The 16351-nt window shown below is 40.1% G+C and overlaps 1 protein-coding gene and 1 long non-coding RNA gene across 3 annotated transcripts in view; one reads left to right on the top strand and one right to left on the bottom strand.

The window, feature by feature from the left end:
* The first annotated feature begins 821 nt into the window (after positions 1–821).
* Positions 822–5718, top strand: LOC119268062. 2 transcript variants are annotated; one of them, XR_005132846.1, is made up of 3 exons: positions 822–1047; positions 2308–2365; positions 5453–5718. It is a non-coding gene; the product is annotated as an uncharacterized LOC119268062 (long non-coding RNA). The 2 variants fall into 2 exon arrangements; XR_005132847.1 differs by having other exon boundaries at positions 824–1047; positions 2311–2365.
* A 1083-nt stretch (positions 5719–6801) lies between these two features.
* LOC119272221 overlaps positions 6802–16351 on the bottom strand; it is a 45188-nt gene continuing 35638 nt past the window's right edge. Inside the window, exons 2-9 of the mRNA XM_037553752.1 lie at positions 14050–14223; positions 13271–13676; positions 12859–13127; positions 11711–11779; positions 11579–11635; positions 8441–8493; positions 8281–8356; positions 6802–8125 (exon numbers count right to left, since the gene is read on the bottom strand). Of these exons, the coding sequence (XP_037409649.1) occupies positions 7054–8125; positions 8281–8356; positions 8441–8493; positions 11579–11635; positions 11711–11779; positions 12859–13127; positions 13271–13676; positions 14050–14223 (2176 nt within the window). The 3' untranslated portion in view covers positions 6802–7053. The remainder of the gene's footprint in view (positions 8126–8280; positions 8357–8440; positions 8494–11578; positions 11636–11710; positions 11780–12858; positions 13128–13270; positions 13677–14049; positions 14224–16351) is intronic.

The raw sequence follows: 16351 nt of genomic DNA, 5'->3' as shown, positions 1-16351 counted from the left end.
ACGGTAGAATTTGGATCATAATTTAACAAGCTGGGATACTGAGCTTGTCATGCAAACCTTCCATGCAGAGGATGCAAGCTAAAGCTAATCCTATCCGTTCCCGTCCTTGAGCAACATGACGACTTTGTTGCATGGTATTACGACTCTCGAGGTCTCTTCTCTGCCAAATGTGCTTACAGGGTACACATCGATCTGGTCCGGCAATAGAGCAACAAACCACATAGAGAGGGAATCGAGGGAATGAACTTTCGCAAGAAAGTGTGATCGGGAATTTGGAAGATGGACTGTTCAGGCAAGGTCCATCATTTTCTGTGGCGGTTTGGGCACAACAGTCACCCTCTGCACATGAATATTGAACTTAGGGGAGTCGAACTGGACAGAAGATGCGCGGCATGCGACCGCTTCTTTGAGGATGATGGTCGCTTCTTCTTCATATGCAAATTAGTTAAGGCTCTATGGCGGGAGACAGGTCTTGAAGGCGAGCGCCAAGCTAATGGGGGCATTCGCCCCTTCAAGTGTTGGAGTTAGTCCTTGCCCTACCAAACATTAAAAAGCTCCAAGTGATCTTCTTGTTGTGGCGCTGGTGGAATGAAAGAAATCGCATTAGACACGGTGAGAGGAAGATGTCAGCGCAATAATTTGCTAGTCAGATCAAAGTTCTGTCGAACCTCCGGCACAGACCACAGTTGTCACGCCATGTAGATGGAAGCCACCTGAGGCCGTGTTTGGCACACCGGGATCGAAGGGTTTTTTTAGTGGATTTTCCCCTTCGGGCTTAAAAGCCCCTAAAAGCCCAACAGAAGCGTTTGGTGCACTGGGCTTCAACCGGGTCAGCCCCGAATACCCCGTCTGATCCTCCCCGATCCACGGGGCTTTCCAGCATCGAGGGGTACCTCGCGTCTCACACGCCTCATGCGGGAGGGAGAAGAGACGCGGCCGCGGTCACAAGAGACGGCGAGAACCGCGCGCAGCCGCCGTCGTCGCTGCTAACGCCGTCGGACGCCTGCTTCCTCTTCTTCCTAGGGAAAGCTGGCCTTCTCCCCCGAGGTACACCACCCCCTCCCCCTCCCTCATCTTCGTCTAGGGTTTCCGCCGCCAGTCCTCCGTTCGCCTCGTCCTCCCCGGCGAGCTCGCCAAGCACATCGTCACTGAGAGCCACCACCGGCTCCTCTCCCTTTTCCAGCACCACCGCTGTGAGAGGCCCTTCCTGTTGTTCATCTGCCTGCTTCCCCATCACATTCCTCCTCCCCCTGTTTGAAGTTAGTTGCCGCTAGATCTGGACTACTATTCAAGACAACTCCAACCCTTTTTTGATGTCATTTATGTGTGCCTTAACATTATACATGTAGATGCTCAAGTAGGATCTCTACCTTTCGGTACTGATTTTATACTCCATAGTAAAAAATCCCATTATTATTAGCATATAGTACTCCTATATCTGATAACAAAGTAACAAAATACAGCCGACCATTTTGTGTTAGATATTGATAATTGGATGTAGTGTAGAAATGTGAGGAGAGAATCATTTTGTTGCACATAAGTTTCATTGGTATATCATCGGTCTGATTAATTTTGACACTATGTGCTAAAAATATAGCATTGTTTAGAAATAATATGCATTTTGTCGCCTAATATGGGAAATATTAGGGTCAATTCTACTACTTTTTTTCTCTACTAGTTCTTTTACATTCAAGTCTAGCAGTAGCTTTGTTTCAAATATGTAAGGAATAACTTTTGAAAGGACACTACCTGCTACCTTATACATCTATTTGTTGAATGTTCAACTTTGAAAAATGCAATAAACACATATTCTGAAGTTAGAACTGCTGTAGCGTCACTCTGTATATCTTGCTTGCATCTTGTCTGAATAAAGTTGAAAGTCAAGAAATAACTGAACCATACTGGCCCAGAGCAGCAAGCAGGGAACTAATTGAAACCATTTTTTTGTTCAATCAGTGAGAGAAAGGTACAGTGAGTTTTTCATATTTAAGTTACAAAGATCAGCAAGGCATGCCTTCTTGCAGTTTGACAACCTGATGAGAAAACATGTCGAAGTTAACTGTTACTGATGTGATTTGCTAAGATGAGTAAAATACATGCAGACAAGAGCTGGAAATCAATTTCTCATCTGAGATGACTAGTTGTAGTATATTTATGTGGTTGCTAACTGAGCATATGCATGTACATGTCTAACTAAGAATATACTTAAGCTCTTATTCCTGATTAGCTTAGAACAAACATTTATGATGCTCTGTTATAATGTAATAGCGAGCTCTTTGTTATCTTACATGTTCATCAAACTGCAAGAAGTGAGTGCGGTCATGTGGCTTCGGAGCGAAATGGATGAGTTGCCTACCTAGAAGAGGTATTTTGATTTGGTTTGTAATGTTCTTGCTTGCTTGGTCTTGTTCTTAAGCTCCTATTCCTGATTAGCTAGAAATCAATTTCTCATCTCCGAACTGAGACTACACTTAAGCTCCTATTCCTGATTAGCTTGGAACAAACATGTTTTTCTTGTGAATGAATGCTTTGTCTGCATACTAATTTGAATAAAGGGCAAATAACAGGAAGAAACTGAACCATACTGTTTGGCAATCAGCAATAAAGTAATTGTAGAGTTTTTGTTAGAGAAATAGATACAATTTGATAGTGAACAATCATACTAAATCTAATATATTTTTTTAGTTGTATATATGATCTGTACATATAAATTTTTAGTTTTGATCTGTACATATATATGATCTGTACTGTATATGCAAAGAGTTTCTGTCAACCTTTTCTCTGCAGTGTATATATGGTCTATACGTATAAAATTTTAGTTGTGAGTTTCTAGTGCTAGTACTCGATGTGAGATATCTATGTGACCTGATGGTAGAGCTTGCTTTCTCTATTTGCATCAAGTTAAATCTGGCTCAAGTACATCACATATAAATTTTGTTTGAGGCCTGCTTCGGTAGACCCCCCCCCTCCCCCCCTCCACAAACCGTATAAGAGCGGTACAGTCATTTCATCAATCCGTATACTCATATGCTTATGTGACACATACGAGACATCATACCCACTTTTTATTAAATTTCAGAAAATAGCGCAGGCACCATGTATTGAACTCAAGACCTCTTGGTCTAAGGAAAACCACATTAACCAACTAGAACAACCTAATGCTTGGGTATTTAAACTTCTTTTCTTCTACTTCAGTTTGTTGAATCGGTATTGTTATCACTATTTCTTTTCCGTTTTTTCTACTTATTTTTTTATTTTTTTATTTTTTGTTTCTTTTTTATTTTCTGAAAATTCTCACACTTATTGTTTTTTGAATTAAAAAATTGCTTTTTAAAATTCTGTTCATAAAGTACAGATATTCGCATTTTAAGAAAATAGTGCATATATGTCAAAAAATTGTTTGTTTAATAGAAAATGCTCATATCAATATGATTAAATTTCTGAACATCTATTAAATAGAAAAAATGTTCATTTAAACAAAAAATGTTTGTTCATTATTTGTTTAAATAGGAACATGCTCACATAAAAGAAGCGGACACTTTTAAAATTTCAGAGCATCTATTAAATAGAAAAAGGAAAATGAAAATAAATCATTTAGCGACCGGTTTACTGTTCTTTTTTGTTTATTTTCATTCTTGTTGTTTTTCGTTTTTCATTCTTTTTTCTTTCAAAAAATGCTCACATCAATAAATGGACCCAAATTTTTTCCACACACTAGTATCACCATGTCAAGTATCCATGATAAGTTTCATTGAATTATGACCTTTTATACATTTTCTAGGGTTTTCCTAGTGAAAAAACCCCTAAAACACTAGTCGAACGTGACGCAACGTGCGTTCGGTGTCCAAATGTCTTCAAAATTTCGATGGAGGCCTGCCATTAGCATGCTCACATGCTGGCAAAATTTGATGTCATTTCATGCATGGAAAGAAGCACACCATATTCAAAGGTGGTGGTTTGAGTAGGCCGGTAGGGCAAGTCTGGTTGCACTTTTTTCACACCAATAAAATGAAACCAATTTTTTTCGAAACACTAACATCATCATGCAAAGCATCCATGATAAATTTCACTGAGTTCTGACTTTTTATGCATTTACTAAGGTTTTCCCGTGAAAAAAAATCTTAAAACACTAACCGAACGTGACACAATGTGCGTTAGGTGTCCGAATTCCTTCAAATTTTGCATGAAGGCCAGCCGTGAGCATGGCCACATACTGACAAGTTTTGGTGTCATTTTGTGCATGGCAAGAAGCATATCATGTTCAAAGGTGATGGCTCGGGTAGGCTGGTAGGGCAAGTCTGGATGCACTTTTTTCACATCAATAAAATGGACTCAAATTTGTTCCACACACTAGTATCACCATGCCAAGCATCCAAGATAAATTTCAAAGAACGCTCATTAAGAAAGAGGAGGGAGTTTAATTACAACTTGATCATTGACTTTTAGATAATTTTTAAAATAAATAATTAGGAATTCAAGAAAGTTCACAAAAAAATTAAAAAGTTAACTGAATTTTAAGAAAGCTCATTGATCAGAAAAAGTAAAACAAGACTTCATCATTTTTGGGAAAAGTTCACAAATTCGAAAAAAAGTCATTGATTTTTTTTAAAAATCAAAATAAAAAAAATATTTTTTCAATAAAACTTTATCAATTTTGTAAATAAGTCCATTGATTTAAAAAAAGTTCATTCATTTTTAAAATAAAATTCATCATTTTTATAAAAAGTTCAATTCTTTTTTAAAATCACTGATTACAGAAATAGTTCACGAATTTGGGGAAAAAACCTCACCATTTTTGGAAAAAAAAAGTGCACCCACTTTGAAGAAAAATTCACGACTTTGAATTTTTTTCTTCATTTAAAAAAATCACGAATTTTAAAATCTTTACGCATTTAAGAAAGAAAAGGGAAACAAATAAAGAAAAGGAAAAATAAAGCGGAAAAGAAAACCAAACAGGATATAGTGCGCTTTCCGGTGTTCTATTTTTAGTCAAAAAAAATATCTAGCACATGTTGTTCAGTTGCCCGGTTGGTTAGTGCGCCTGTGCTAATTACTGGTGTAGGGCGGTTCGAATCCTCTGCGGCACTTACTTATTTTTGCGGTTTTAGAAAATAAAAAACATGATGTATGGGCCGGTCCAGCGCGGGAGGATGTGCGCGTTCATTCACGGACTAAAAATATAAATATTACTATCATGCCCCTTCATATGAAGAGGTATGGGCTAATCTGAGCCGTCCTTGTGTTTAGGGGGTCTACCGAAGCAGAAGTGATTTTGTTATACTTTTTGACAAAGGAGTGCGAGTCCATCTGTTTCAGATCATGAAGTATAAGAAACAGACTCCATGCCATATTTCCCCCCTGTTTTCTTTCTTGAGAAAGTATTTGAAGTACTCTTGTAGCTGTGAATTGTTTGACTGGGTGTCTAATGTTCTGATTGACTTGCTGCTTTCAGGGATGCGATGGAACTGAAGTATGCATGTGCGTCGGCGTTGAAACTGAAACTATGTTGGGAAGCAGAAACCGAATTTAAGTGATGTTTGTGTTGCACCCTAGGTGTTGTTGGTACATTCTGATGCATGCCTGTGTATGGCCTTTGATGTTCTTAGTTTATATGCCATTGTTCTTAAAGATTATGATTTGTTGCTTTCAGTAGTACTTGATGATATGGCCATTGATGCTTCAGCGTGTTCAGCAGTAAAGATCAGATTTTAATCAGTGTGTTGTTGAAGTTCATGTTTAAAATGGACCAAATTTGTCCCTGCATGCCAAACACTCTATATGGATAGATGGGGAAGGGGTTTGGGAGGGGGAAGGGGATTTAGAGGGATTTGGTGCGGGGGAGGGGTTCACCAAATCCCCAATAATCCTTGAAAACCCTTGGTGCCAAACATGGCCTGAATGGGTTATGCTGAACTTTGATGCTTCTTTCATGGTGTCTTCGGGAACGGCCGGCTGGGGCTGTATTGCCAGAGACTCGACGGGCGATGTCTTTTTTGCTGCTGCTGGTACCGTCTTGCACCAATCGGCGGCTCTACAGGCTGAGGCCGCAGCCCTCATGAAAGCAATCAATCTTGCCAAGGGGTTTGGAATGGGCCGGGCGGTGTGATCTTCCCCTCAAGCAAGCCAATGACTCAAATTCGGCAGATCGGGAGTCCAAGTTTCAGCTACAGCTGGGCTTCATAGATTACAAAGTTAATTTTGATCAACGTGAATGTAATGTCCTAGCTCATTTACTGGCGAGTTATAGTTCTGGGTCAGCTCTGATGACCGCATGTGGATCGCTAACCTGCCCCCCAATGTACTTGGTGATTGGTGCCGTGGCCGGCGATATCGCCGCGTCCGCGAGTTAATGGAATGCATTGTGTTCCAGGTAAAGGTACTTGTATTTTCTGCATGGCATGTGTTTGATGAAATGTAGACATATGCCGTGGCTTATCAAGCGCTCCTAAGAGGGTGCTTGGATACAAGGGACTATTTTTAGTCTGACTAAAAATAGTCTCTTTTAGAGGCTAAAGTTTCAAGCACCCCTGACTAAAGAGAGGCTAGGACTAGTCTTGAGGCTAAAATCTTTTAGTCATGGGAAACCTACTAAAATATGTATTAGCTCTCTCTCTCCTCATTTAATTCCTCTCCTTAGTTCTGGATTGGAGGGTTTGGAGGATAATAAATGCTCAATAACTAGATTTTAGTCTCTTTAGTACTTGGATCCAAGCATGGGTGAGACTAGCAAGTTTTAGTCCCACTACTTTTAGTCATGGGACTAAAACGTATCCAAGCATGCTCTAATTCACCCCAAAAAAATAGCCTGTCCTTGTGTCAGTTATATTCATTTGTGTGAAAACATTAACATATCATGTATACATGTACCAGTCTGGTTTCCGACAAGGATATAAAAGAGTCCCCATCGAACTTCACTATTAAAACTGTGCAATATCCATCCTCAAATATTCTTCTACATGGTGTAGATTGTAGAAGTATGCAGAGAGCGGCGTGTCATATATATACTACCTATGCACAAAACTACGTACAACAACAGCTAGTCAGAAATTTGCATCACTTGCTATGCCCATTTGGTTCACCAGGTATCTCTTCATCTGCGCCTCTATACTCCATGGCACGATCCTTCTCCATTTCTGACTGAACTCTCTTCGGCTTCCTTAGTCGCACAGTGGTCTGCTTGATGCGGCCTTTACCTGCGTCAGCTGCTAAGGCCAGGCGGGACATAACATAGGACAAAAGCTCTTCCCTGTGTGAAAATGTGAAATCCAAATGAGCATACTCGAATTCATTATAGGAGACTTCAACACCAGCCTTCCGCATCAACTTGTAGTGCTTCTTCACCATGGTTGGTGAGATTACTCTGTCTCTTTGCCCAGCAACCAGGTCCATGGGGATGTCAATAAGACTGTAGTGAGCTCCCAGGTCCAATGGTTTTGGTGTTCCATACGCTTCCATGTTTGCCGCGGCACTTCCATAGTCATACATTTGGAACCTCTTCGCCCTCTTTATCTGTGCAAGATGGAGTACAACATGAAACGATACACCGGGCATGTCATCCATGTTGTAGTGAGGCAACCCAAGTACTCCCACCCAATTTGAACTGTCACCACCAACAACATACCCCATAAGGGTTTGGACGAGACCACCCAAAGCTGGATAGTTGTGGAAATCCCTAGCTAATTTGTTCAGAAGCATCCTGAAGAATCGAGTTGGTATGTACAGCCCAGGCACAAGTGGAGCAAGTACTGGACCAACAAACAGGATGATCTTCTCCACCAAGCTGAACACCACATTTGAATCCTCGTGAAAACCGGCAGGAGATAGCAAGACCAATCTTGACAACCTGTGGGGCTTCTGTGCAATCCTTGATGTCACCACATACATCAACATAACTGCACCACCCAGGCTGTGGCAGACAGCACAGAGCTTATAAGGCTGATTTTTTGTCACGTCTTCCTCTGAAGTCTGTATTTCCGAATTCTTTATGTCACCATTTTGATCTTCCATTTCCTCCCCAATAAGATTCTGACTGCTGCCAAGTTCTGAAGTTTTAATCTTGTGAATTTCCTCGATTATTGCTGGCATATCTTTGGTTCCATGCTCATTGACAGAATATTTCCAGTACCTAACATGAATTGAGAAGGAGCATCAGAGATGAGCAAGCACAGTAACCAAATTGATTTGGCATATACAGGAGTAAAAAATTATCTCAACCAATAAACTAATACAACCTCTGTTCATTAATATAAGACGGTCTAAAAAACAGGGAGTAGCACTTACTTGGAGGAAGAAAGATTTTCATCCATATGCTCTCTTGAAACCAAACCACGGAGATTTCCAAGAAAAACATCATAACCTACACGGAATCAAAAACGAGGAAAGAACTTCAGCATTTGCGGCCCAGCAGTGGAATACATTAAATCCAACTTTGATTACTGACCTTGATCATAAGCTGCAAATGCAGGTGAGCCAACAACACCATTTGATACCCAACTGCAGGGGAAACAAGAGGACAGATTTATATCGACACAGTACCATTATCCCCAAAAAATTATACTCCCTCTGTTCATTTTTATAAGGCTTTGTAGATGTTTCAGACAATGTGCAAAACAGCACAATTTCACTTGTCTGAAACGACTTATAAAAGTGAACGGAGGGAGTACATTATCTCTCGGCAGCCATTCAGCACTAGAATTACCAACTATAAACAGTAATTTGTACTGTCACACTTAAGTTACTAATTTTCCAGGGAAAAGCACCGGAAGTAAATCTATGCCTACTAATAAAGTATCTATCGCTTCTTACCACCGTAATTTCGTCCGTCCCTTCTAATTTTCGTCCGTCCGTCTTAATTTCTTCGTACGTCAGCTTTCCCCATCCATGCGTCTCACGAAGCCTCCGTGTGCTGACGGCTGGTGGCCCAAAAGCCCAAATAATCACCCCTCCATGTGTGCTGATGGCCAGTGGCCCAAAAAATCAGGCCGAGGCGCAAAAATTTGCGCGCTGGTCTGGAGTATCGAACTCGCGACCACCTGTTCTACACAGGTCACAATACCAACGAGCTAGAACATGTTTGTGCGTTAAACAGTAGGTCAATTGCATCTTCAATAGTCCTACATCGACTCCTTAAATCTAACCGACCAAATTTATATACTTCTTTGACTTTCCCAGGTGTTAAGAAGCTGCCTCGGAGAAAGGAAAATAGAAGGTAATTAAACCGTTGAGATATGGAGATACACATGGAGCAGATAAGGGCCAATACGAGTCCGAGGTGTCGTCCCACACGGCTCCGTCCCGCCAGTGATGTCAACGGTGACAACAGAGATGCTTGTGAGACTGGACATGGATAAGGAGCTCTAGGCGTCAGCATGACGACGGTAATGCCACTGGGTGTCAACAACCAAAATAATTAGCGCCGCTCCTGTCCTTCCCGTGTGAAGGTTTGGGGTGCTGCGGTTGAAGTCGAGTCAGGACTTTGGTTACTTTAGAGCGGATCGAGCATAATTTAAGGAGGGGAGAACCTTGATTCACGTTGCATGATGCCATTGCATGCAGGTTTGCTGCTGCATGCGCTGCTCATACCCAGCAAAATAAAACGTGACGCGTACAGCCGGAAAGCGAAGCAACAGGGAAACACCTATGTCTACTACAACATAGTACAGCCTATATACAGCAGGAGCATACATGGGCTACGACAAAACAAATTGTCTTTCGGACACTCCACATAAAACACATTCAGAAATCATGGTCATAGGGTCTAATCTCAGTAAAGTTTGTGAACAAGGAAGAAGATGTCATGCCTAGCGTAACTGAAGGTACGGAGGAACAATTGCGTCTGTGTAAAATTACTTCAATAAAAATATTTCATGTATAATATTTTTATTGTCATATGTGAGTAACTCATTAGGATGGCTAATCTGCTGATGTGATATGCTTTCTCATTATGCATCAACATCCGATGTACAACCTAGTACTGAAGTTGGACGGGAAATATACATCCACCAATGTTATATTTTTGATGCAAAATCTAAGTTGTTTCTTTTTTTAATGAACAAGAGTTGCATACAGTATAAGAAGCTCTAGTGCAGGCAAGCAATTTGGATCGCAGTCTTTTTACTGTATGATGTCAGTAACTCAATAGAAGTGTTGTGTATACGACATTTTTATTGTCAGTATGGTGCTTAATCTGCATTGTATACTAAATTATAAAAAAATTACCCTCATTGTATACTAAAATTATAACTTTCTGTTATACTCCCTCCGTTCCAAATTACTCGTCGCAGAAATGGATGTATCTAGAACTAAAATACATCTAGATACATCCATACCTGCGACAAGTAATTCAGAACGGAGGGAGTAGTTGATAATCTATATTTACTGCACTTATATTTGGTTTTTTCGTTGAGATATACGCACACTATAAACCAAACGATGGGTAGTCAACCTAGCCTATGCTTGATTATAGTACTGAATATGCTTTCTCGGTGACAACCTAGCCCGTGCTTAATTATAGTACACATTATTCCTATTAAAAGCTGTATTAAATCCTAAATTTTTATTCTTCTGATAATGAAATGAATGTGAGGAATAACATCTTGCATTGGCAGAAGAAATATGTTTCGGTATTTCGAATTTTCTTATGCTTTCTATGTCTTTTCTTATGCATGAGTTTATTGTTTTCATTTCTGTTGGAGATGATTGTCTTTAACCTAACTCACAAATTGTACAATGTCTAAATTTCTTAGCCATTTGCAAAGATTGGTTGGCTGAAATCACAATTCTGCTTCATGTTATTCCGCAACATACATTTCCATCGCCATGCATATTGGGCTTAGGGGTGTGTGATCCTTTTTCTCCCGTTGCAACGCACGGGCATTTTTGCTAGTTAGTCACCTATAAAAACAATACTCCCTCCGTAAAGAAATATAACAGCGTTTAGATCACTACTTAGTGATCTAAACGCTCTTATATTTCTTTGCAGAGGGAGTACTATCAAGGGGAGAGTACTGTAACTAGAGATACAATGATATATACAGTAACTTAACAACGACCAAGATAGCTCCACAACTGGTAGCACCCAAGGTCCCCTAGGAGGAAATTGACAACCTACAGCTTGCAGACAAGCTGTTTTTCGATGAAGGAGAGATTTTATGTGAGACAGCCCATCAAACATGGAGTCTTATCCCTTAATTAGAGTCCTAGTTGATTAAGCAACTTTGTTAGGAAAGAATCCAGTTAGTTTAGAGATCGTATTCGAGTTTGAACATATTAACCGGCTTATTAGTCAAGTCTTGTCTACTATATTAAGGGGCTGACCCCTCTCAACAAAGCAGAGAAGAATCATTCACTTTTATCTACTTCTCAGTAATTAGGAATTTAGGATTATGACAGTAGTAGATCGTTCCAATTATCACATTATGTTATCAAAAGAAAGAAATAGCAATACAGAAGGAATGAACCACAATATAGGATCAAGTGATCAATTAGCATAGCAACCAATAATCACGATTGAATAGCCAAACATCGAAAAATCTTCAATTATGTTGTCAAATTTCCAATTATAATTTCATAGACTCACCCCATAGATGAGTCCAGTACTCCATGTTGCAACAACACAACCTTCCGTGAATCACGCCTAAACATGCCATGTGTCAAGTCCCATTCCATAATATTGGGAAAAGATAAGGGCAAGAAATAGCTATTTTTTCACCTGGGGATTCTCTCCAGCAGCAGAACATATCCATCTGAAGTAACCACCTTTATAGCCTCAAAAGGATACCTGGAAATAACGGCAGAATGGTTCCATCATTTATGGACAAAGTAATGTCATCAATACAAAGAGTCAAATCAATTATTGAAAAGGTTGTGCTACTATGTGGATTCGTAAACAGCATTGTTCATAAGGCGTCCCACCTTGGACGCTTAGGCGGCACCTGGCAGCACCTTGCAATTATGCCCGTTTTAAGCGCTTAGGCGTCAGGGCGGTTGGTGCTCGCCTTACCGCCTTATAAACAATTGTGGCTACAAAGCACCACACTTGTAAGGCTTAGTACAATGTAAGGTGCTTAGCAAGATGCTTAGTAAAATAAACCGAGTTTTTCTAAGCACCAGTGCTTACCTCTACATGACAGGTGCTTAATTAAGCGTCTACCCTCTACAAATAAGCACCAACGCTTCAAGGAAAACTGGTTTATTTCTCTAAGCACCTTCCCTAGGCACCTTCCATTGTACAACGCCTAAACAGTTCAGACATATGGTCTAACTTCGCCACAACTAAGCATAGGGAAAGTGTGGCTACAAACTCAGCACCACACGTATGGTCAAAATCCGAGTCTATGACATGCGGGTCATATGAATAGTAAAGTCTGGCCAAGCCACACATGTGACGACCAACCAGACACCCACCTAAACCATTGTGGCACACCTGACCTTTAGGCATTGCAAGCTTCGGCTGGGAACCAAACAGTTAAAGGATTAATAAACATAATCATTCTAGGTGAAGCTTTCAACAAGCCACTCACTTAATTAATTTAAGCTAATCATACTACAGGAAAAGGCTATATATATTAGACAACACTGATTTTTTTAGCACTAATATGATATATGCTGGAAAAACGGAAATGCAGGCAGAACATTGTTGCATCGATACTTCAACAACATTTGGCCCTCGAGAGGACGGAGCCAGCAAACATCTCGTGTGTAGTACACTAACGGTAACTTGCACTCCTTAAAAATGCTTAAATCATCATTCGCAAAAACTTATCCATATCTACAAACAATTTTTATAATCTTGAACTTGCAACTAAGTACCAGATGTTTTACCATGTTAACAAACATGGAAGGGTCAGAAGTACCTACCCAAGTTCAGTTATAACATCTTCACATGTCCGAGAATCTGTGTTCAATGCATGACGATATACAGTCTTCCTTTCAGTTGGAACTGGATTATCACTGCCAATGTTAGCTGTTGGCACATCAACAGCAGGACTACTGTTACCAACCCTGTTTCCATGAATCCACCAAAATAACTTCTGCCACACCTCAGAAGGAGAAAGAACATAATGTGCTCCTTTATGAACAACGTCAAAAACTGATTCAATGAATATCTCAACTGCCAAATGAACATCCTAAGAGAAAAGAAAAAAAGGAGTGAATGCCAAATGGATATACATACTTTTAAACAATCTTGAGGTTCCAGATTCCTGGCCTGGTATGGTGTAAGTAAATAAATAAATTACTAAACTGATTCCAATTTGTTCAAATATACTACCTCGACAACTCCGCGCCTTCTATCAGTCGTTCGTTGTAGGACTTGATCCTTCATGTGAATTGGTTTTTTCGCAGATATGCTCCTCGATAAATAAGGACTTTCTGGGGTTTTAGCAGATGCCCTTGATATCCGATATTTGACAGCATTGAACAAGACGAGCAGCAAAGAAAGGAAAATCTTCACAGGCCAAATAATCCAGGAAACTGCATATTTGATAGGCCTTCTCAATCGACGGTCATGTCTACCAAAGCTGCTTGTGTGTGACAATCGTGAACTTTGGGACAACGGAGAAGGAGGGCAGACAAACTCTTCATTGTCATCATCCCCAGGGACAGAGCCAGCAATTGATTCAGACTCCGAATCGGCAGAAAGTTCGTGAATGAACTCGTTAAATGAAGAGACCCCACTTTTTTTATCAGAAGTTCAAAACAAACAAGTGAGGTTGCAGAATTCAGAAATGGTTCAATGGTATTATCAACTTATCAAGCAAAAGAAGAAGCCATACTTAATCTATACTCCCTCTTTCTTAATCTATACTCCCTCTTTCTTTAGTGATCTAAACGCTCTTATATTAGTTTACAGAGGGAGCATATACTAGTAACAGGCAACATGGCAATGAATACTGATAACATGAGTTATCGGGCTAGAGAAAGAAGTACTCATGCAATGATGCAAGCGAAAAGAACCTAGCCCACATAGTACTCGCATATTATGAAAAAAAAATATTCAAAACTATCCAGCAACCAAAGAGAAGTGCCAAAAATTGAAACTGTGTTCACCTTTCCATCCAACGAGGAAGACGTGGCCCGCGAAATGCTGGCCTAAGTTCCCAGCCACTGACCCCTTCCAAAATGTTGGCTTTTCCAGGTAACAGTGTCAACAAGAGTGCTGATATTCCATTTATCAATCTCGCGATGTTGTTCAACGTCTCATATGTGAATGTCTTCACAGACCTGCCCAAACAAGTACAACAAGTTAAATACTCTAAACTATAAGTACAAAAGCTCAAAATAAGAGCAACTCAACTGAAACCTAGATGTTCCTGATCTTGTATGAAGGAAATGAAAACTGAAACTAACAACAATTAAGCTTTACGCTGCCAGGGTTAGGATATCTCAGAAGAAGCAAGGGGCTAAAGAAATTTGTGCAGAAATCACTAGCAATCAGCTTAGTCTATGGTCCTGGAATCACCCTACAGAGATTGATATAAGAAAAGCCAGGAAACATCTTACTCTTTTGCAATAATAAGTTATGAATTAACAATGCATTGTCATTTAGAAGGTAGAGCAAGTATTTAGCTGAGTTAGCATTGTTAATTTTAACTGTCAGAACCAAGTTCATCGGTATATTGTACTCCCTCCGTTCCTAAATATTTGTCTTTCTAGAGATTTTAACAAGTGACTACATACGGAGCAAAATGAGTGAATCCACACTCTAAAATATGTCTATATACATCCGTATGTGATAGTCCATTTGGAATCTCTAAAAAGACAAATATTTAGGAACTGAGGGAGTATATACATAACATTTCACACTTCATCAACTGTTTCAAAGAGACAGAATAAAACAGAACACCAACATTTTTCGCCTATAATTATCAAATGGGCATCATCATGGAGATTGAAATTAACTATGAATTGTGTGTCATCTGCTCTACATAATACATTTATTTAGTGCTTACAACAAATCAGTAACATATTTTCAGCTATACCATCTCCTCTTTCATTAACAGGTGATTAATTCAAGCATTAGTAACAATTACTTTTAAAACAAGATTTCAAGCACTATTGACGTCATGCATCTAAACAAATGATTTATTAGACCATACCCACAGCCACATTCAGTTGCAAATAAGCGGTATCGGCCGCTTTCTACTTGTCATTTCAATCGTCAGAACTGTTACAAATACACACAGATTGAACATTTCTTTTACTAATCACGTCAATAAGAAATGTAAAAGATACTTGTACGAAGTACTTTGGGTCATAAATCCACAAAACATAGTTTCCATGTGATAACCCATGTAACTACATACACTACAGAACTTATAGAAAATCAATTGTTTATCCACTATAATCAATCTTGGGGCCAGAAATCCACTGTCCTTACTAAGACAATCAAAGTTTATCCACTATAATCCAACCATATCCATGCTTTTTATGGTATTTCTAGCAAAAATGCTAGACATACAAAGATTTACAAGCTTTTACAAGCTCTTTCCATCTAACAACCAATCACAAACCTCTCCCCCCCTGATTTTCAGGGGGGTGGGCCGTCCCGCTCACTTGTTGACCAATAAAAACTAACCCACCTGTAAAAGCCTGTAAACTGTTTGTACGTGTAGCATTGCCGTATTTCTAGCTGTGACTTTTTTTGTGAACAAGGCTATGGATTTATATTAAAAGACTTTCAAAAATACAAGGCATCCTAGAAAACAAGGAAATTACAACCAGGTCCTCAGATAGCCAAACAATCTTAATCTCCAGCAAGAGACGAACCATCTCCTAAAAAAAGTTCTGCCAGCTTCGCAGCGGCGGTGGAGAGAACGCCGCAGTGACCGAGGGAGAGCACGAACCACCAAAGAGCAATAGGAGTATGTCGCATCAGGGAGACACCCTAGGGGAGAAAATAAGACCACAGCCTCGTCGCTTTTGTAAAAACGGCCGGGGGAACATCACCGCGATCACCAAGGGCCGGCCACCAACAAGACTTCCCTAGCCGGGGGCCATCGACGCTGCTGGCTGCCCGCAATACCACCACCACAAAGAGCATGAAGAAGGGTACCATTACCTCGACACCAACACGAAGACATAAATCCAACACCGAAAGCCGAGAAAACAACCAAAGACCTAACTAGTGCGGAACAAGGTCCAAAGTCCGAGGGTGAGGGATTAGCAGACAGCGGGGGTGAGGGAGCCCCAAAGTCCGAGGCACAAGCTCCCTCTTCTCGCTAGATCTCTTCCCAAGACATATCTCTTTTCTAGTGGTAACTTGTGACAAGGCTAAAAACTGCAGAATCTCCACCAGATAATTTAAACCAATTCAAAATCCCTAAATTACCCGGATTAATTCGCTGGTTTC

The sequence above is a fragment of the Triticum dicoccoides genome, chromosome 3A (assembly GCF_002162155.2).
Source record: "Triticum dicoccoides isolate Atlit2015 ecotype Zavitan chromosome 3A, WEW_v2.0, whole genome shotgun sequence".
NCBI classification, from domain to species: domain Eukaryota; kingdom Viridiplantae; phylum Streptophyta; class Magnoliopsida; order Poales; family Poaceae; genus Triticum; species Triticum dicoccoides.
Note: the sequence above shows the minus strand (reverse complement) of the source record. Positions and strands in the feature narration are given on the sequence as shown.